At 38.8% G+C, this 22563-nt stretch overlaps 1 protein-coding gene across 7 annotated transcripts in view; it reads right to left on the bottom strand.

Annotated features, from left to right (window-relative positions):
* The window catches only part of PTPN5 (protein tyrosine phosphatase non-receptor type 5), an 86872-nt gene that overhangs the window by 10939 nt on the left and 53370 nt on the right, over nt 1–22563 (bottom strand). For all 7 annotated transcript variants that reach the window (XM_052811518.1, XM_052811515.1, XM_052811519.1 and 4 more), the window contains 6 exons: nt 18605–18843; nt 15454–15643; nt 12348–12432; nt 7714–7793; nt 7080–7217; nt 3703–3813 (listed from right to left, as the gene is read on the bottom strand). In XM_052811518.1, the coding sequence (XP_052667478.1) occupies nt 3703–3813; nt 7080–7217; nt 7714–7793; nt 12348–12432; nt 15454–15643; nt 18605–18843 (843 nt within the window). The remainder of the gene's footprint in view (nt 1–3702; nt 3814–7079; nt 7218–7713; nt 7794–12347; nt 12433–15453; nt 15644–18604; nt 18844–22563) is intronic.

Below are 22563 nucleotides of genomic sequence, written 5' to 3'. Positions count from 1 at the left end.
TGTGGGCATGTGGGAGATGGCACAAGGGTAGGAACAAGATAGCTGGACAAAGGGAGGCTGGGCTTGATTGAGTTGCTGTTCCAGCTTATACAGGGTTTAAAGTGCTCATTGAAGTACAGCCATAGGAACCTTAAGGGTATGTCTAGCTCAGTTTAGGAACAGAGAGTCTTACTATCGTAGCATGGAGCCTGGCCTTAGGTTATTTACCCTAGTGAGAAGATATTCTGGTTAAGAGAGCATAACTAGTTGTCATGAATAGTACTTGAGCTCACTACAGTAAATCCCATCAGCACTGGTCTGAAACATGAACATACACAGTTGCTTTTGTGTAACTATGCGTGAGCCACAGAAGTTATGAACACTGGATTCTTAAGTGGGTTGTGAAAAATTAAAAATGTTGTCGATAATACTTAAGAGAAAAGTAAAAGATAAAAGTCATCTGAAGAAAAACATGAATCACTACATAAAGTCACTCATTTGACAGAAACAGAAAACAGCCAAAGTTCTAATGATGAACTCTGGATGTCTTTAGTTTTGCCTACGCCGTTAACAGTTTTACGCTTCTGCGTAGAGAACCCTGACTTCTGTGGTTCTGTACACTTCTGCTTTGACTTTGACAAAGTATTCTCTATTGGTGCTTCCTTGAGACTGAGGAGACTTGGGAACACCTAGGAGGAAGCAGGATTTAACTGATGGTTTGAAGTCTACCATCATGTACGCTGTAGCTGAGGCTGAGATCACGAATCAGTGGCTAGACACTGGTAGGTTCCTTTGAGAAAGGAAAACAAGCCTTGCCCTATTACCTGAGCATTTTCTAAATTCCTAAAGCTTGCCAAATCATGTCCCCTATTCTGAGAGAAGTATGACAGTCCATTCTGTAACACATGCAGTAATCATATATTGCTGGTGGTGGTATCATATATTTCTGACCACTCCTGTTGGAGTCAATTCACAGCTTCTCTAGTTTTCACTACCAAGTCATTTAACATACATATGGTCTGGAGCCGCTACTCCACTATTGCTATTAAATGACAAATGTACAGCTCTAGGCAATGGTAACTTAACAAATGGAATCTTTATTTCAGCTCTAGAACTCAGCAGTTCACCTCCTGACATTTGGGGATGGGGGAAAGAGACACTGCCCCACTAGTACTGAAAAAAATAACATTGTTTAACTGAAAAACAAACTGGGATGAGCTTAAAGAAAATAATCAAAATGATCAAGTCATTTGAGTAGGGAAGGAACTACATCCTTAGAGATGTGTATTCCCAGTAAAGGCTTTTCGATCATTTGCGGTAGGAAAGCACTTGTCTTTCTTGGCTATGATTGGGAAAAAAGTGTGTGGTATCTATACTTCTTTACTTATGACTTTGCTGTACTCTGCTATGCTAGCTATTCTTTTTTTCTTTCTGGTAGTCTGAATGTACTGGATACACCAGTCCTGACAAATGACCTGGCTTTCAGTTTACTTGTTGTTGTCTTTTTTTTTTTTTCCCCCTGTGGGATCCATGGTTATATATACTGACAAGATATATTCATATCTGGCTCTTAATTCTGAAGCTCTTTGTCTAACATGGAGAGCTTGACCTAAGGAATAACTGAGCAAGGACAAGAGAATTTGGGAAAACACTGAGAGGTTGCTGTTGGAAGAAAACATTCTGCAGGGCTAAGTATTAGCATGAAAGGTACTTGTGAGATGGAATATGGCTTATTATGCTTGAATTGTTGTATATAAGCTTTTCAGGACTGTTTCTTTGTTTTGTGCAACACCTGTTAAAGTGAGATTGGTTTTTGGATATGCTACTGCAATATCAATATTAAAAGCCACTCCCTTGCAATTTGCACCTGAAAATGGAACTGGCTCTTTACCTTCCTGAGAAGAATTTGAATGATCCTTCCCCAGGGAGAGACTCAAATTTCCTTCCATAAATGTAGAGGGAAAGTGGTTTGCGGGTTTTTTGGTTTTGTTTTTGTTTTTTTTTTGTTGGGGGGCAGGAGAGGGAAAAAAAAGAACATTTCAACATAAATCTCTAAAGTTAATGTCAAGCTGAAAAAAATGCAATATTCACTAATATTAAAATGCTCTACTTAATGATTTAAAACAAGTATGAAAAACTCTTCTGACAGCCAGTGTAGTTTTTTATTGAGAAAAATTTTTTTGTCACCATGACTAAGAAGTGACTGGTTCTGTTAGATACCAGCATTCCAGCAGAACTAATCTGTGTATTATTCTTGCTGCTGCACTGTACTGTTTGGAATAAGTTGTATTTAAGACCTCTGCAAGTCTGCAACATACTTGTAAATATTCTTTACTTCCCACTTGTCAGGGAGTGTGATTTTCTCCTTGCTGCCTTTGCCAAACACATGAGTGACAGACTTTCCACACTCTCAATCCAGACATGGGATTTCATATGCTGGCTTTCTGCCTATTAGCATATGGCTGAAGAGACTTGAAACTGGTTGGATAAAAGGAGAGTTTTTTCAGATTGGAAAGAAATTGTGGTGTTATACTGAGGTCAGGGGCAGATCTGGTAGATGAAAGATGTATGAAGTTTATGTAAATAGACTGTTCTTATTAAAACGTGTAGCTTGAGATTCTAGAACCTAGCAATGAAAACAGTTGTAAAGTAGGACTCTGGTAAGTACTTAAAAAATTAAACCTGTGTTTAAGCTCTCTATCCACAAGATGATAGAATGGTTACTGGTATGAAAAACTACATATACCATATACAGTTAGTTGGAAAGATACTAATGTTTAGAAATGTAAACATGGAGAATGCTGTGGTGAAAATGGTTTTAAAGGTCATCAACAGTTTTAGTGTTTTGGAGTGGAATGAGTCCTTAAAGCATCTTCAAAGCCAAGTCAGCCAAATTGCTCAAATTATCAATTAGAATGGTACCTATTAAAAGGGGTTCAGCCATGATGAACAGAAGTGGTGCTACCACACCACTGGCAAATGCCAAGCAGACCAGTAGTTCCACTGCTGAGAGAAACTGAAAACAGGTAAGCAAAATTAAAATGCCTTTTGCTCAGTTCTCAGCTCCCCCACTTCTTGTTAGTAGCACAAGTCATCTTAGGCATAAACAGCTGGTGGGTAGCCAGCAGTCTGACAGCATCCTAATAATGACCATAAAAAGACAAGAAGCACAATCTAAGTATTTCCTAGAGGTCTCCCCACACTACAAAGTATGTAAGACACCATGTAGGTAAAAGTTCCCTGTAAGTAATCAGTAACCCTTTGCCTAAGCCCATGGCCCAAAGAATAAACAAGCCTTTGAATTCTACAGAACATCATCACAGAGTTTAGTGGGTTATTCCACAAGTGCTGTCTGTAGTATGACTTGCAAAGGCTGGTAAGAAGCTATCCATGAACTAACACGTCACTATAAATGACCAGTGAACACAGACGACACAGGCACAGAATGAGTCACTGGTTTCTTCTGCTTGAGTGAACCCTGCACTACTACAATTGGCCTGGTAGCTTTCAGATTGTACACATGCAGTCTAAATCTCCGACTGCTTATTTTAGTGTAGTCTTTGTATGTTGGTGAACGGGGCAAAGCTATAATGACTTCAGTAATGAAAAGTGTTCTTTGTACAGCAGTACACTGTGCAGAAGATTTCTCCACAAGTCTCCATGAACATCTCCATTTAACGGTTTAGACAGCTAAACTACTGTAAGTACATTGGAATGATTTACCTTTAGGGTGATGAGCCTTAAACGGTAATCGTCTGCTTGTATGACTTGGTTAACTGTGATTTCTATTCCTTCGTAGGTGACCTGTTCCTCTGGCCAATATTCTGTGCATTTCTGTGTGCAATATAAAATAAATCTAGTTAAGCAGATATCAAGGGAGGTTCATTTTCACTCCTCTGAAATTGGATATAGCACATGCACAGATGAATATGAATAAACTTTGTTTCTATAATAAGTACAAGTTTTCACTTTCTAAACAGGGACAACATTTCAGGTGATTTTTGCTGCATTCATAATAGCCTGATTGCATGATTAGAAATGCATAAATCAAGTAATGACTAACCAATGCTTTTAAATACACACATCCTTATTTATCTTCATGCAACTGATGTGCACTTTGGAAGTTCATTAGAAAGGCCAGTGGCAATGTGCTTGTGCTTTTAGATTAATCCTTTTCTCAAAATAATAATGATTAGTATAATATACACTAGTTACAATATTTCTGTGGTGTGTATACACTGATATGGAAACACAAAATACATCTTTTCTATTTTTTATAAAGGGTCAATGCTCTCTGAATATAAGATGATAATTTGCATAGGTTTTTTGTACAAAAGAACACGACTGGGGATGTTTTGGGAATTAGATTATGTGCCAAAATCCACTTTAAATGGACACTGAGAATCTTTCAAAGCTAAGGAACTAAAAGGAAGCAATAGCTGTGAGAGCTATTAGACTACTATATTTGATTTTGCCAAAATAGTCAGAGATGCAGCTAGCACAACCTGACAATTAAGAGAAGCAGAAACTATAGTCCATTTGCAAATCTACATTGTGGTACTGATACACTAGAGATGAGTAAGTGAGAATTTGTAAGCACCCCTATCCTGGAAGGAGGACTGAAAAAGACTGTGTTTTTTTGTATGCAGTTTCTCTTTAAACTAATCAATATGCAGAGGAAGAGACAGGCACTTCAACATGGTGCATGAACTAGATGATGGACAAGGAATGACATGAACAAGGCAGGGTCTGAGAAAAAGGCTACCTTGTGATAATGGGAGAAGCAATCTTGTTATCACAGGAGAGTAAGAATCTGCTGTTGGACAAACCCAGTTAAAGATGCTGCTTGTAAGCTCCTCTTTTACATAGCTGTACACAATCTTGAAGGAAGTTAAATCATTTTGCTCTCCCCCATCAAAAATAATTCCACTTCAGGAGAAAGGCTTACAACAGAAAAGTATCTTGCAAAGTTACCGAGTCAAAATTTTTGTGTGAGAGAATTAGTGTTGTTCCATCTGCATAGTGCATCAGTTAATAACCCACTGGGAGTGTGGCCCACTGCGTCTCTGTAAAATTATTTAAGCAGATTGCATTTTTTCTTCCTCTACTCTTAAACTGCAGAATCCATTGTAAAAATTGTCAAGAGTGCAAGCAGCTATCAATAGCACAGACGTTGCTCTGCTTAAAGGAGTGGAGTAAGACTGCCCACTCATTTCCGTGGGCTGTCTGTCAGTTCAGATTAGATGTAACAGAGGGCTGAGATACAGAGCTTTTAATACATTAGCAAAGTCATTGCACTGAGAAGGAACACAAAGCCTCTGTTACTAGCATCATTGCCGAACAAAGGTTTTGAATCTATGTACTTCTGAGTCCTGTTATTCATACATTAATATATGTGTTACAGAAGAAAGGGAATGAATATAGAAGACATTTACATGAAAGGACTTACCCTATACTTATGGCTGAGATTCCCGACACCGTTTAATTTTTGACACAAAAGGTATCAGAAAAGACTCAGCAGCTCTGTTATGACATGTAAGCTGTAGCAAGCTCCAGTTACATAGTGCATCAGCACTGCAGTGCACTGCTTCCCAAGACTGATATGATGGGCAAAATACTTGGTCAGTGTGGATAAGAGGAAATACAGGTGTAAAGGGTATTTTACATTCCTGTCATACAATCTTGCTATGAAAACTATAGTGGAAGAACTTATCACCAGATAAGTACATTATGTCATGACATTTTAACACCTTATTTGCCATAAACTGGCAACTCTGATCAACGAGCAAGTTATTACTTCAGTGCTGCCTCTCAGATAGAGGCAGATGTCAGTTTAAAATGTTAGTGCAAACAAAACATTTAGATCAGCAACATACTGTATTTTGCATCAGCAATACCTTGACAATATGCATCCAATCAGCCAGCTGTAATAACTGACCATTTTTAACTTGCAAGCATGATAATTCTGTGTCTGTCTTGTTCATGTCTTTTTTCACTAAAGTTCAAGGTTAAATTTATTTACTTCACAACTGGGGAAACTAAAGGTTTGTGCACATGCATAATTATGGGCACTAAGCTTCCAGCTAGCAGTTAAGCCACTATAACTCTGTGTGTATGACAGAGGCATGCCCATATTTTTGGGCCTCTAAGTGTCTAAAGCCTCTTCTCCAAAGGAATCTCTCTCACCTAAATTACTAATGAGTACTCAGAGACAGGCTTTGACAAATACTGCTGCTGCAGTTTAAGAAACACCATTTGGATCTCTCCACTACACCTTGCTGCCAGTGGTGAGGGGGGATGCAGAGCCCAACACATGCCCAGACCACTTTGTCACATCTTACACTGCTAATAAAGGCAGACATAAGCTCAGCTACCTGTCTGTGAACTGAAGCCCAGGCACGTGGTTCTAGCAACGCTGCCACGGGGCAAATATTTCAGCAGGTAAGTAATTAACAGCTGAAGGGCAGCAGTATTTTAAACTGCAAACAAAAATCATGTTAGGTCGATTAGCAGAAACACCATGACAGTTTAATTTCTAGAAGTAGGTGGTGAATAGAAAAAGTTCAGCATCTTAATTTCAGTATTTCAAAAGCATTCCCTAGACGCATTCAGGAAAAGGTCCTCCATATCCAGGTCACCTCTAGCTGTTGATTATTGTAACTAGCATCTTTTACAAGTCAGGGACAGTGTCAATGAAATGTTGATATAGACACTGAATCACAATAAATGCAAGATAAAGCAGCACCAACACTGTTGATTAAAGATATTCAACCTTAGTAGTTATGGGGTACTATTGTTTTTGATTCCTTTAGAGAGAACTTGAAAGAGTGTCTGCAAATAGAGCTGGGTTTGGAGAAGCTTCAGGTCAGCTGGGAGAAGAAAAATGGCAAAACCAGCAGTAGGCTAAGTCAGACAGCAAAACCAGACTTACAGTAAACTGAACTGAAAGAGAAGCCCATATCTTCTCTCAGCCTGAAGAATTTATGCTGGCTCTGACTGCTCAGGCCACTAAACTAACTTCTGTTCGCTGGCTTAGCATCTATGCTGAAAATATCTGCTAGAGTACAGATAAAAATACAGACTATATGTAACACCATTACCTCATTCATCTCTTCTATATTGGTAATCATGACAATGATGGGAGAACGCTCCTGCCATACCATTCTCCAGAAATCACTGACAGTATTAACTATCGGTCCCTGAGTAGCAATATATACCTTTTCCTCTCCTCCATAGCCCTGCCAACAAAACAACAAGAGATCAATTTTAACAGGGATGTCCACCACAACCTTGAAGGTTCAGTCATTAAAACAAGAGAGCTACCACTGGCTGAAATGGTGACTCAATGGCATCAGTTCTTCCCCCCCCCTCTCTCCTGCACATGTGTACATGGAACAAAGGCACAATATGGACTCACATAATTCCATCAATGAGTGTCCAACAGCCTTGAGGTGACTCTGGCTAGGTCAAGAGCCTTATTCAGGCTTATTATTCGGTGCCTTGGTCAGGCCAGCTGACAAGCAATTTGTATCAAGAAGCGCAGAAGTCTGTTTTTGTCTGGTCTGAACCTGTACAGCTGCACTTCCAGATTTGGTTTTCAGATAATGTAAGCAGGAGAGAAGAGCAATCAGTTCAGCTAGGATGCCTTTAAAAGCCAGTGGATGTTGCAATTCTGTTTACATTAACAGTGGCTGATAGAGGCTAGGCAGACTCATTGGATTATTGAGCTCTTACCCTGATGTAGTTAGCATTGATGTAAGAGCTGAGGGGGTCGTCCTGATCAGTTGAGGTAAGGCACACTCTGCTGTGAGGATCTGAAAGGTGTGAAGAGATAAGTAATAGCTTATCAGTTGCTCAGAGGAGAGAAAGACAGACACAAGGTTATCTTGTACAGCGAGACATTTACATGCATTCATGGCCATCACAACAGATCTGAGTGGCCTTGGAGAGCTCCCATGTTAAAGTGTTACCATAAAAGAAGGGAAAGGATGGTTGGGGTAATTTGGCTGCTTCTGATAGTTTTACCCACTCTCTGAAGCCTGCTTAATTGTTTTTGTTGCAGAGTCAGTGTCCCAGAGTGACTCTGGAAAAGCAGTTTTCTGCTCCGGGAAACTAGTTCTCAATTTGTTAGGTCAATAGACTCATTATGGCTTGTAAGACATTAGAATATTGTTTGTGAAATGACAGCAAACAGCTTTTCTCCCAAACCATAAACACACATTTCTTGCACACAGGCAAGCCAGATGACAATAACTCTTTTCCTGTTTCATCTTGCAGTGAACTAAACTCCAAGATGTGCTTTTAACAAATATAATGGTTAAAGAGAAATTAAGAATATTAACAGTCTCTTGTACTTTGCATAAATCTCTTCAGTACTTGAGTCTCCCTCACTGGGGCTGTTTATGAAGCATTATTCTTGTTTTAATAAGACAACAAATGAAAACATCATTCCCTGAGAAGTTCAGTCCAATTCCCACTGAAGTCAATGGGAGCTGTTCCAGTGATTTTAATGCGAGCTGCCACAGGTCCACGTTCATCCACTTTCACCAGTACTACACAGTTTGTTACCATTGACAAGAAACATCCTCCTGACAGAGGCCTCAACAAACAGCAACAGTGTATATCACCGGGAGAATATTAGAAACAAACCACAGATAACTTCTTCATAAAAAAATCCAGGCTGCTTAGAAACCAGAACAAAATAAAAAATATGCAAAAATAGCATGATATTGGGTAAAGCACAGTTAAGCACACTGTAATTTCTACAGTACTACAAATACAGACTCAGCATTAAACGCTGTCCTCAGAATGGAGTCATGTTATTTATTATGTGATAATATAATCACAAGCCACAAAGCAAAGATATTAATAAAGATATTCTTTTATAGCACAGAAGTACTGAAACCAGCGAGTTTCTCTCTAATAGTTCCCTCCTGCTCAACTTTGCTCACTTCTCTAGTGCTGGGGAGATGGAGAGACAAGAGATAAAATCTGCTTTTTAATCAGTAATTCTGATAGCCTGCAACATATTACACCATTAAAAAGGTGACATTGGTTGCCAGATGTTTATTCAAATGTCACTGGACTGGGTAGTTAGACACTTTGCATGAAGTCCCTTTGCTGTTTTATGCACTCATCCATGGAGTCTGCTGAAGTCTGAGTAGCAATTACACAATTTTTCCCTACTAATAATAGTAATAATACTATGTTGTCCATCTCATGGTGTGTCTTCAGGGAGAAATAAAATGGATCTGAAGAATTCTATCAACAGGTGCCACAGACATTTAAGCACAGGCTTCTTTTAGTATTCTTCAACTGCAGTAAAATATGAGTTACTTTTCACTGTGGACTTTTTTATTGCCGTATCCACAAATATTAAAACATTATTCAGAATATGCTTTTACTTTATATTATAATACTTGGCTAGTGATTTTTTCTGTTGATGTAGTATTTACATTTCTTAACATAGTATGTTAGTGAACAGTTTCAACCTTATTTCATATAAGAGAAGCCTATTAATGCATTGTTGATACAAGAACATGCACTGTTTTGCAGAAGCGTAGCTGAAGCTGAATCGCATCTCTTAGAAATATATAAACAGGAATAATTCCTCTTTAAAGAAAAAAAATCATAGTAAGACTTTAATATAAGAGTTTGCAGTATGAATTTCAAATTTTCAATAGAGAGGCATTTAAGCAAAACCAAATCCTACTGTTAATGAACACATTTCTCCCAGGACAAAACCAGTGCACAGGCCAGGATCAAGAAGACACTACATCTCCAAAAACACAGTAGTAGTCTGTATCTCTAAGAAACCAAATGATATGTCAGCTACTTTTTCCACAGTCTCTTTTGATGGCCATTTTGTGTTGATACTATGCTCGACATTTTAGAGGAACTTGCTAAACTTAACTGAAATGTTTTGCGTAACTTAAAATGGTGTAAAAGCAATACAGCTATGTAGAAATCTAAAAAGTCTGTCTAGACATTACTCTTGAGAAAAGGATTAAATGAGATTGATACACAACATGCTCCAATAAGTTCTTGCCACCTCTGGAATTCTGTAACAAGAACATTCTTTTCTATATATTCAAAAAGTGCCTCTAAACATCTTAGAGAAAAGTTATAATTTTCCAGGAAATGCCATAGGAGTCAACCCCGGAAGACGACTGTCTGCAGACAAACAAATTCATAGTTATGAAATACCCAAATCAACCTCCTTTGCTTGGTGTTTTCCCAAAACCACCCTTCTGCCATCAAAAAGCCACTTTCTAAGCCATTTAACTACCAACAGCAAAATTGGGGAATCCGCAAAAAGAATTTACTACAAAAGAAATATAAATGAGATGAATTAGAGACTATTATCATGTCTCACTTACCACAATCAATTCTGGGGTTGCAAGTAACTGATCATTATGTTAAGTGACTGCTTACCTTTTAATGATAACTGCCTAGATTGCTTCTGGTGATACAGCTAGTAAGGGAATTTTAGCTACTTTTTAACTTCAGATTTTGGGGTTGACTCTAGTTTGGTAATCAAGCATTTGCTGTTCCCTATGATAATCAGTTGTCTGAGTCTGCTGTACTGCGGCTTGTTCAGCGGTTCCTGCCATTACTACTTTCTGCAGCTAGAACTTGAAGTAATGCTAGGTAGATACTCAAGGCAGCATAGGCTACATTTGGTCCGCTCAGAAACAAAAGTCAGTGGATGGTCAAAGCCTGAAAAGCACTGGACTCTCCCTCATCTTGCCTCCAGTTCCCTCTCCTACTTTGTGCATGCATAGTTTACTGGGATCCTTGGCTTGGAAGCATAAAGGGGCTGTTTAGCTCTCCTTGCTAGCCTCTCTATTGCTAGCACCAAACTCTTTGAAATGGAGGTAGTTGGATAAAAGTAAACAGTCAACCCTCTGCTTTCCTCAGCAATATCAAGCCATCCTTTGGTCACAGCCAGGGACAAAGTTGCATAGAGGTTACTAGTTTTGGAATTCATTCAGAAAAAATATCCAGATCATAATGAGCTTGGAATAAGCTTGTTAACCCCTGGAGGCATGGCAGGGTTAGAAACTAGTTATCTTATCTAGAGAGGTCAAAGTGACAACAAGGGCTGCTAGCAGATATCCATGTGGCCAAGATGAAGTTTGCAGCAAATAATTAACCCACTGAATGATCATTCTTAAAAATATATGGTAGTGGCCCAGTTGGCATCTGTTTACAACTCTGGAACAAGGTGTTCAAAATGGCAGCAATTCTGATGTTTCAGTTTAAACATCCGATATGAGATATTTAAAATGGATCCAGTTCTCAAAGTACACATTAGATACCAAATTCAGAATATATAGATCACTTTGAAATCTAGCAGTTTGGGCATCCGAAATCACTAGCCACTTTTGCAATCTTCTTTTTCCAGCAAAAACAGTGAATTAATACTTGAACGATCCACCATAGTCATTAGCACAGCAATAGTGAAATGTGGCAGAAGTGTAAACTTCTGGTCTAAGGTGGAGCACAAAGTTATCAGAAGGGTTGTGCACATTGAATCACTGGCTACAGCTGCTGGAGTTCTAAGTCTAGATTAAAAAAAAAAAATCTCTTCTGGAACCATTTCCAGTCCCAGTTCATTGACTAAAATGATAGGTATAGCTGAGGACATTTTTGACTTCTCTGCACTTATCTTTGCTAACCCGATACTGAACATTTTGGGCTTTGCAAATAGAGCTACCGTGGCTAGTGGTGGCATGTTCCAACAATGGCTTAACGGAAAAAAAGAAGCATGACACCTAATTGTATCACTTTTAAAAGTAACCTTAAATATGACAGAGGGGAAAATGATGACACGTATAAAAATTTGTACCAGAATGTTTCTCAAAACTCCTACTCCTGGCTACAAATAAAAATAGTGTAATAGAAAAGAAAAAGATTTTCATTTTCTGGATCACCTTAATGCCATCAGGCCAGCTCCCAATATTCTCAGTTTGCATTTGAGGCATGATTCTGAGAAAAACATTGGTCAGCAAAATAACATTGCTAGAATTTAGTCCTTCAAAAGGAGTTTAATGAAAGAAACCAGTAAGTAACATCTGAATAAACACACCAAGTTTTTGGGTGGAATTTTTAAGCAGCACCAAATGATACAATTCTAATGACTTAAAAACCTAAGTGCTGCTGATGTTCAGTGAATCTTAGCTTCTTCATGCTCTGTACCTCTTCTGAAATTTGATTTATGCCATATTGCTGCTTCATAAATATGGGCTTTGGACAATACATTGTAGTGACAGCACACTTCATGCATTCTGTAAAGGAAAGTGCAAAGCCCTTCAGCATGTGGAATAAACCACCCTGCCTCAGTGACTTAAAAAGCAGAAACTTACTTGGGAGAATTGTTTTGTAGCGATTCTTACGCACTAAGCCTGGAATATCGTATTCCTTTGGATCAACGAAGTTCATTGGAATTTCCTGTTAAAAAAAGCCAAAAACAAACAAAAACCCAAAAAACAGAACACAGCGGGTAGTATTATTAGATTCAGAAGTGGAATAAAACACCCAAGCCCATTATGTCCTGCCTGTGAGGGAGGCAAAGTGATGAAGTCAACTGAGACATATGGTACAGTACTTCTTGCAATTTACCACCAAAACATGATTGATGTTTCCTTTTACTGTCACTGGCTTTCTTTTCTGAAATCCTTAATATGAAAAAGCTCATAGTGACTAATTCATTGAGTAATATGCGCGACAGCGTTATGTTAGCTCCTAATATTATTAGAGCCAAACTGCAAGTGTAGGCACAGAACTAAGCAAAAGGTGGTACGTAAGATACTCTGCTCCAAAAGCGATGGACCTCAGACACCATCCTTTCTGACTCACACTCCTTCTTCCTCTCTGAGGGTGGAAAGAAATAATTTGCTAGTGACTCTCACCAGCAACAAATTATGACACGTTATGACAGGTTGGTGTACTGACCTGACTCTATGGAGCTGGGGGAGCATCATTCTTTTTGCTCATCACACTTTAAAGCTCCGTGGGCAAGGACAGCAAACAGGTGTTCAGGGGTTACCTGCTCTCTACACTGCTGATGCAAAGAACACACAAAGATGGAGGGGCTTCTTATTCTCCACTACTCATCTCCTGCAAGTAAGTGGAAAATGCCAGGCAGGAACAAACAGGAACCTTCCACCAACTGAAGTCAGCAGGTGTACAGTGAGATAGGATGTGTTAACCAGGCTCAGCAGAAAAAGAGCTCATGGGAGCCTGGGAGCAGAGCTGGTCATCCCAGCTGCTGCACACTAGATTTGAGAGGCCAGTACCGGACATGCTGGTAACAGGAGTCAGGGTTAAGTAAGACATGCCTCACTCTGGGAAGAAATTAAGATGAGCAAAACTATGGACTATGTTAAATTATGGAGCTTTAGAAGGCAGCACTGAGCGTACTGTCGGGCTTAAAAAGAGGCAATTAATGATAAAAACATTTTGTTGAAGTAGCTTCCTATCAATTTGGGGAACTGCATGGGAACAAAACCTTCATGTTTTCCTCAATTGTTACTTGGTATTTAGTCACCCAAAACTCTTCCTGAGCTAAGCTCCATGGTCTGCTTTTGGGACTTAGTCATTCACTGCTCAAGCAAATTCTTGGTGAAATCAACAGGACTTCCACCTGAGTAAAAACTCTAAATCTTGTAAAAATTTCAGGACCTAGCCCTGCAAGTGACGTCCCCTGACTTTTCTTCCAAAATGAAACAGCTGCTTGCTTCATCATGGATCTGGACTTTGCAAACCAAGTACGTTAGACAGACAGGAAATACATGATGCAGAGCTAGCTGGTGATAACTGTTTCATAAAAAACCCCCACAAACTAGTTTACGATTTTTAATTACAGAAATGACATTTTGATTACGCAGCATTTTTAGCTATGCTTTTTCAGTTTTCATTAAAGAATGAAAATGGCTTGGGATACTTTGGCTGTTGAATGATTTTCTGAACACCAGGAAAACTAATTCAAAATCTCTCAGAGAAACGAAGCATATTTTTTCCTACTTCTAACATTATTTTCTTTGCTTGAAAGCTACAGTGCCCCTCAGAGACTGATGAAACTGTATGTGGACTTGTTCAGCAGTCAATTCAGACACTCACTAAGCGAACATTTCCTCCCTAGAACAGCAACAGATGCTTTACTTTAAAAGAATCAGGGCTTGCCTACACAAAAGCTGCTTTTCTTCAACTTGTACAGCACTAAGTGAATTAAGGACCACAGATATCTGGTGGTCTGTTTTGAAACAGAAGTCCAGACTATCTTATCTCCCCCTGTGCTTGTAAAGTGAAAAAATCCCTGAAATTGCACAAGGAGGGAAAACAGCAAGTGATAATCAAAGTGTTACTCCTGGCCTTTCAGACCCTTACAGGTCATAAAGAGGACAGGCTGAAAGAGCTTTTATGTTGCAAAACATCATCTTCCTCCGGCTCTGCTGAGATTCCATGTGTAAGAAAATATTTGACTTGGCAGCATTAACTTCTGTAGCCCTTGACCATGTGCATGCAAAGACTGTGCCCTGGTTACCTCCCATCTTGTGCAGGAATTTACAACCCTGCCTAGTAGACATAATACTCATAGTCACTGCAGCATTTTGCATATTTTTTTTGCCAGGTAAAATAAACATGACAATGCCTATCACATGGACACTCAAGCAATTAGGGAAGAGAATCATAGAATGCAAAGATCTAAAAAGCCGGTGTACTCACTACACTGAAATGTTTCTGGCCTTTATCCTAAACTACTTCGAAATCCAATTTTCAACTGCTTGCTTCATCTGTATGTGTGTATTTTTTCTCAAAATGAAGCAAAGAATTCTTTCTCCCAAAGCAACAGTGGACACAGTGATCCAAGGAAACATACTTCAGAATCCTAAAAGCAACTGACAGAACACCTTAAAACTAGTAAATAATTTTTGTGCAGAAAAAAATCCCAGTAAGACACACTTTCTCTGGCTCCTGCTGAGTGACATAGCCATCCTGTGCTTCGATTAACTGCAGAACATTCAGGCTTGGAAAGTAGCTCCACACCAAGCATTAAACAGCAAAGAGCATCCACTTGGACTAATTTAATCCCTAGGGCAACTCCAGACATATTTCAAGAAGTTATGCCTATAGCAAACTTGGCTTTTCTTCTGTACTCTAGTGAAAAAGTTTGATTTTTTTTGTTAAAAAGTAGCCAGCTGACAGAAAAAAAACCACTTGTGAAAACAAAGCTTTTTTTTTGTTGCCAGAACAAATTCTCTAGTTTTTAAGTGACAACATCACTGAAACCTTCAGATGTTGTCATTCCAAGGGATGATGAATTTGGGAATTGCATTAAATGCTTCGTGGATGGAAGTGGAGTTTGTATGTACTAATTTTAGACTTGCAGAAAATAGTAGCAAGGTTCATAGAAGAGAGTCAACATCCCATTTTTCTGAAGCTTCTAGAAGAGAGGGGTCAGATACTCACAAAGAACTCTGCCTGGAGTATGAAAGGATCCAGTGCTTTCTTGTGCAGTTCCTCTTCAGTAAGGATGTTTGATGCTGTCTGGAGGTATTCTCGGGCTGACTGTTCCCGTGGTGACATGACATAGCCAAAACCTTGCTCAGAACAGCCTGGGGTACACATATCCAGTGTGAGTGAAACATTTGAACCTCTCCTGCAAAACAGAGCAATCAAAGTTTGCTTACAACACAACAGACTGACCCATTATTGTCAGCAATGAACATGGTCCAAATGACAGATGAACAGCGACTTTAGAAAAGCACCCAGCTGGTTCTGCTGTGTACATTTGGGTCACTAACTGTGAAAAATGGCTGATGCTTCTTGTGTAGACAAGACCGGAAGATGATTTTGTACACTGGAATATGAAGGCCAACACTTTCAAAGTGTTGTCTGTAGGGGGGTAACTGTATAATTTGTCACCTAAATAGAAGCAATTTGCTTGTCAAAGGTGCTGAGCAGGCAAAGTTTTCATACTTGTGTAAATCACACCGTATTTTTGGATGCCTAAATATGGACTGATATTTTAGACACCATTGGTGAAAATCTTGGTCTTAGTTTCTGTCAGGCCAGATCCTACTGAATAACCATTTATTAGTAGCACAGACAACATCAGTGGGGTAAGATCTTGGGATAAACATTACCAGTTCAACAGTAAAAAAGACATGAGAAGCCAACCATTACAGCAAATAATTTTTCTGTCTGAAAAACTTTCTTTCCATAACAGTAAATCATAAAAAGGGTAAAATGAATGTCACAATATTTTAACAGTTACATTAAAAACAAGAGATGCTGTCGAATATAGAATCTTTAGTGACTTTACTGTAAGTTAGCCATACAAAAAACTGAAAAAGTCAATATGCCTGCATTGTTTATTGAATGCAGTTTTAAAGCATTTCTGAGCTTCTGTCAATCTTGCATAACACAGACAAAAGTAAGATTCAAGTACCATCAGTGAATCTATATTTAAGTATCTTTAAAATAATAATAAAATGACACAATACAATGATTACTAGATGTAATGTTCTATGCATCCACACAGTAAACCTATTTTTGATGACTCTCAACTGGCAAAATCTAGTTAGGAGGTGTTTGCAGGAGCTGTTGAAAAACCACGTAAACATGCAGGCGTGACCAGCTCACAGAGAAGACAGTAGAAGTTGTTACTTGGATCACAGCCCTTTTCTGGATTCAGGAGTTTTTCCAGAAGAATGTGCAGCCAGCCTCCTGCTATGATTCACAGTCATGGGGAAATGGTTTTGGATGAAACATGACCACTAGTGGTAGACACTGAATCTTTAGTGACACCTTTCAAAAGATTTTTACCCTATCCTCCTGTGTGCTGTTAAATAGCTACGACATTCCTCCCCAGAAACAGCTGCATTTGATAACGAATGCTTTTGGTTCTTTTAAGGTAGAAGAGGCTACATACATAAAGATATTAATAGTCTTCAGCATGAGGAAATGAGATTGTTTCTTCTTAAGAGTAACATTCAGTGCTGTTTGAATTTAGCTAGTGACTACCCTTCTAATGGTGCAGGTGGTTAAAGAATGCGAGGGAAGTAAGAAAGAGAGAAGAATGGATGCAAAAGAGGGATAGGTAGATAATTCAACACAACACCAAACAAAGGAAGAGTGACCAATGCTTGATATAAATGAAATCTGTCAGAGCACAGCTCAAACCTGAAATAATGTCTGGCTTCTCAAGCACACATGTATGTTGAAAACAAGTTTATTTCACATCTTAAGCGTACATGTTCTACCTAGTGTGAGAACTTCAGGCAATTGCTTTCTTTTTCCCCATCTATACTTCTTTGACAGTTTTTTAAATGTAATTCATTACTTGAACTAATTGATATTTCCCAACTGATATTCCCCAATTCTCTTGAAACAGTGAATAACTTTCCTGCAGGCTAGCAGTCACCTGAGAAGAAATTTTTAAAATGAGAGAAATGGAATGGAATCAGGGATAGTGAAAAGCACAAATGACTGATGCATTTCAAGCCCAGTCTTGCCCATAACGAGAAACAATGGCAAAACTCACTGGTAGCAGCAGGATCAGGGACAAGCCCCAGAGGTTACTGCAATCTCATATTTAAAGTGGAATATAACAGTAAAAGGTAGGACATTTTAGGACAAATGTTGTAACCATTCTCATAAAGTGAGAAAAAACATTCTAAGCTCAGTGAGTGCAAATTAAAAGCCTCTTCAGTAACATTCCTTTTTACTGTGTCATGTGGAGCTTTGGAAACTTAGCATCACACTTTTTGAAATCTAAGTTCTGCCCTTTGTTTTAAGTTTTGGATATGAGAATTAACTATGGTTAGCACTCCAATTAAGCTTGAAAACCTAGAAATAAAGAAAAGTGATACTTTGCTATGTTGGGCCCTTCAGTAACCTCATTCTTAGTCCTAACATCATCACCTTTGCAGAATTTCTTCACAGGATTTCTATCACCAAGATCTTTGTTCTATTTCACTAAGACGAAAGAACACAAAACAGAAATAGATCTTCGTTTTGTCATAAAACTGTCTTTTTCCCACTGTAAATCTCTCCGAGAAGCTCTGTTGTCCTGATGGTTCAAGCAGTGAACACTGGCTCACCCCAAAGGTTCATTACTGGGTTAATTTCAAAGGAATTAATTTACTTTTGGACTAACCTATTTATATGAGAGTTATTGCAGATTACCACTTGTCCTATGGTTTGCTTTTGGAGAAAGGACTAATCCTCTAGAATGAGTGACAAAAAAATTAACAAGATACACCTCTTTCAGAGGTAAAAGCTTCCACAGCCCTGTAGTGGATTTCATGCTATGCAGTTGTCATCTTGGGGAATGGCAAGAGACTGATCAAACACAAATGGATATTTTGAAGGAAAGAAATGATGCTTTTGAATAACACCTGTTGACAGCTGTCTAGAAACTGTCTGGTTTTTGGGTAATATATTTATATTTATGACTGGACTGAAAACAAGACAGGAAATAAAGCAGATGCTTGGCTTTAAAACCACATTTTAAAGTGACATTCATGAAGGCAATAAAGCTTCCTACTAGGCACAGAACTCCTAAATCCACAAAATCTGGGACCAGACTTTCCCCTATTAGTCACATCTACCCTACCTTTCTTGCAAGCCCATGGATTTAACCGTTAGAGTAGCTGGATCTGCCTCCGCTTTAATGTCCATTACGCAGTCAAAGACCGGAGTCTCCGGTACAGGATCCAAATCTAGGAAGTCATCCTCATTTTTATCCTCTGTCCACTCTGAGTACGTGAATGAAGGCTGCCGGCTCACAGATTGGCGTCTGTCCTCTTGTAGTGGAAAGGGGGGGTCTGGACGGGCTCTGAGTAGATGCCAAAACTGGAGGAAACAAACATTTAAAAAAAGCTTTCTGCTTGTTGCCAGCCCTTCCATACAGCCTAGAGGATGGGTCTTTAGGGCAGCATCCCAGTTTGCTATAACGTATTAGAATTGGAGAGTACTGAAGAGGACAGGAATGTTCCATGCACAAGTAGCTTTGTGGTGCATGTTACAAGGATTCACATCTACCCATTCAAACCTGCTTTCAGCCACAGAGGTTTCCACAGAGCTGGCCAGGCTTAACTCAGGGATACAGTGGAAGCGGAATGTGCTTGTGACCATCACATGCAAGCCAACATGATATCACTGTCCTTTTGTTCAGTTTCTTACACTTCCTAGGTTTGTTTACAAAATAAAAAACTACTGTATTATTCTACAAGTCGTACCTCTCCTTATGGTTTTCCATCTAAAATTTAGATATAGCTGGGTTAAAGTAAATACAGTTTTCCTGAACTGCACATCTTTGAAAATCTGGCAGTGTACCACAAATTCACGTATAAACCAATCATTTTTTAAAGACGCCTTGATTTTGATGTACCTGTTTTGAGACTCAGAATGCCCATATCAGTTTTTGGCCAGTGGCAAAGACTGTTTTGTAATCTAATTATCTGATTTAAATATGGTATATACATTAAATAATAAATCTTGTGAAGTTCTAGGACATAAATGTAATATTAAAGTTTATAATATAAATTAATGAAAGGTTTGAAATGGCATGAATCTAAAAAATTACTGTATCATATTGGTTTGCATGGATGCTGTGGCACACTAGATGATTTGGAGATTGTATCAGTAGACTATTTAATCCTCCATACAGGCCTCAGTTAAAAATTTCAAGCCCACTTCTGAATTCCAGGATCTGGAACCTTAGGCCAACTTCATCCCTTCAGCATTGAACTAGGAACAGTATCACTCAGGCTAAATGTTATACAAACTATATTGTACTGTCACACATCCTTTTGAGACTAAGAATAAGGGCTCGTATTTTCCAAAGTAAAGCCTCTTTCATCCTTTTCTTATATGGCATTTAAATGGGCAATTGAATTTAGAAAACGTGCCATTAAAAAAGGTCAAATTTCTCTTCCTAGGCTACTAAAGCATATTAGCTTGTATAGGATTTTAAACAACAATTTTCTTGTGCCTGTGTGTCTTCATGTACTCTCATTTCTCTGAGCCTAAAGAATGAAAGGAAGTGAAGCAAGTTTTAATTTCTGTTCATAGTCAGCTTTAGCAAATGTTAGACTGTCACAAAGCAGCAGTATTCATTTGACGGTTACTTCAAACAAAATGTTTTTTTTGTTTGTTTGTTTCAGTTAATCACAGTACACAGTAATTACAAAAGCAAACATAGGAACATGATTACTAGACCTTTATTTTACACAAATTTTGGGCCAAGTCTGAACCGAGTCTGTCCTACATGCTTGGCCTTGTTGGATGACAAGCAAGAAGCTTGAAGATCTGATTCTATTTTCGTTCCCCAGGATGACTTCTAGAGCTTGGCAGTCCCACAGTACTAGCCATGGTTCTTTCACATACTGCAAGACTGTAATAGCTGAGCAGTTCAGAGTGTAAAGTATCTGCTCAAGAACTTCGTACTGCTGGAGAGTGCTGCTGTTACTAAAAATCAACACTTGTGCTGAGGGACAAGTGTAAGGTCTAGGTACCAATTAGATGTTACAGATTCTAGAGCTGGTGTGGTGACACAGGACTGATTTTACTGGTGATTTAACAAACTAAATCCAAAGGAACAAAAAGTTCACCCGAGAAACAAAGCAGCTTTTCTTTGGGTTAAAAGAAGTGTGTGGTAAGTAAGAGCTGCCCAGGACACTGGAAGAAATTAAGTTACACATAAAAGTGATGGGGTTAAACTAAATAATGGAAAAATAGTCAGCTCTGAAAACTGTTCAGGAGGACTAAACAGCTCAATGCTGGTTCTCTGCAGTTGCCAGGGTCTTAACACACCATTATATGGCACAGAAAACAGACAGCATCACTAATACAAGCCTCAAGCACTCTATCCAGCTTTTTATTATCACTGTGATTGCTAACCTCTGAACACATTCTGGTACCTGGCTATTCTCAGAAAAGTGCTTCAAATGTTAGCTAAGGTCTACTCTCCTGAAAAATTCGCTGTACATATATTAGAGTCACAAATTCCCTGATATGGGAATGAGCTGGACTTTAGCACGTGCACAGACCAGACATGGGCCTCTGTTCTCTTGGCATCACTTCTGAGAATCCACTTAACCACCACTTCTCAGCCTTGTTATATGGCCCAACAGTTATTGCTCTACATTAAAGCAACAAAGTACCTCTATAAACAGGCACATTTTCTCCCTTCCCCAGGGAACTACTAAAGCATTACTGTAAGTTACCAGAGCTGCTGAATAAAAAAACGCATAAGCTGCTTTTCACTGGTATGCCATCTAGCATATACTTAAGTGCGGGCCTGATGTATCAGGTCCATCTATAAAGAGAGAAGGGTACGTTTGGGAAAGAAAGATTTCATCATAAAGGCACTCCTCAATGTAAAAGACCCCTTCAAGTTCCCTTCTAAGCAGCACGTTGCTTAAAACCAATTTAAAACACACAAAAAAAAACAAAGAGGGGAGGAGAAAGAGAGAGAGACCACTCAGCTGAGACAGAGGGAAAATAAAGAAAACTGTCTTCATGCAACTGTCTGTTTTCCACCAGGCTGGGATTCTAGAAACCCTCCTTAGCTCCATCACTATGTTATTTTCAATGTTCTGCTAATGACTATTTTATACCTTATTCCCTAAATACTGGCGGAAGCAGATGTTTTCAAATTGCAAAGCAGCATGACCTGAGATGTCAAAGAGTAAGGTAACAGGTAGGTAGGAAGGGACAAGGCTCATACGCTCTCTCTAAACAGCCTCTCCTTCCTAATGCCACTGTTAGAGAGAACATACTGGGCAAGATGGACCATTGGTCTGAACTCATAGGAAGTTTCTTATATTCTGGTGCTCTGCAACTTGTCCAGAGACCAGGCTGTAACAGTGACATTCGTGCCTCCACTCTAGCTAGAAGACTGTTAGCACAGACCACAGGAATACAAAACAGAGCAAGCTTGACTACGTGGAAACTGTTATAAAACTGTTTTCTGTACAAAAGTTTTAACGAACACTTAAAAATGGGCCAAGTCTGCTCTCATCTACACTGATATAAGTGTTCACTTGCAAGGAGTTACTACATACGCAAAGCAGTTCAAACTGAGATCAGAATTTTTGGGCACAGAGAGCTTTCATTTAAAGTTACTTTCTGTGCTAAGAATGGGTCAGCAATAAAATGTTTCCATCCACCAAAAAATAGGTTGGATATGCAGAAAAATCAAATCCCTGCTATTCTGATTTCCAGGTAATTTTGCAGCAAAACATTTTGAGCTGGAATTGACACAGTTCATCACAATTCTCAGATGTCTCATTTTTGTTCTTTAATATTTGCAATTACAAAAACACTAGTAGTTTATTTTTTGAGGACAAAATTCATCTGGATGAGGAACAGCAGCATTGAAAAAGCAGAAAATTGTATAAACCCAGCTAACTTCCTTACCTACATCAATGATCCCAATAATGGAGGCATTAACACTAATTACTTCACCTTGTGAATGATTTTAAAAAGTTTATTCACCTGACACATTAAACAGAAGATTTTGCCACTGTGCTGCCTCTCAGTGAACTTAACCATGGTATGTAATATGAC

The sequence above is a fragment of the Harpia harpyja genome, chromosome 16, assembly GCF_026419915.1.
Source record: "Harpia harpyja isolate bHarHar1 chromosome 16, bHarHar1 primary haplotype, whole genome shotgun sequence".
In the NCBI taxonomy this organism is placed as follows: Eukaryota; Metazoa; Chordata; class Aves; order Accipitriformes; family Accipitridae; genus Harpia; species Harpia harpyja.
The sequence above is the reverse complement of the archived record's forward strand: the minus strand, read 5'-3'. Positions and strand labels throughout refer to the sequence as shown.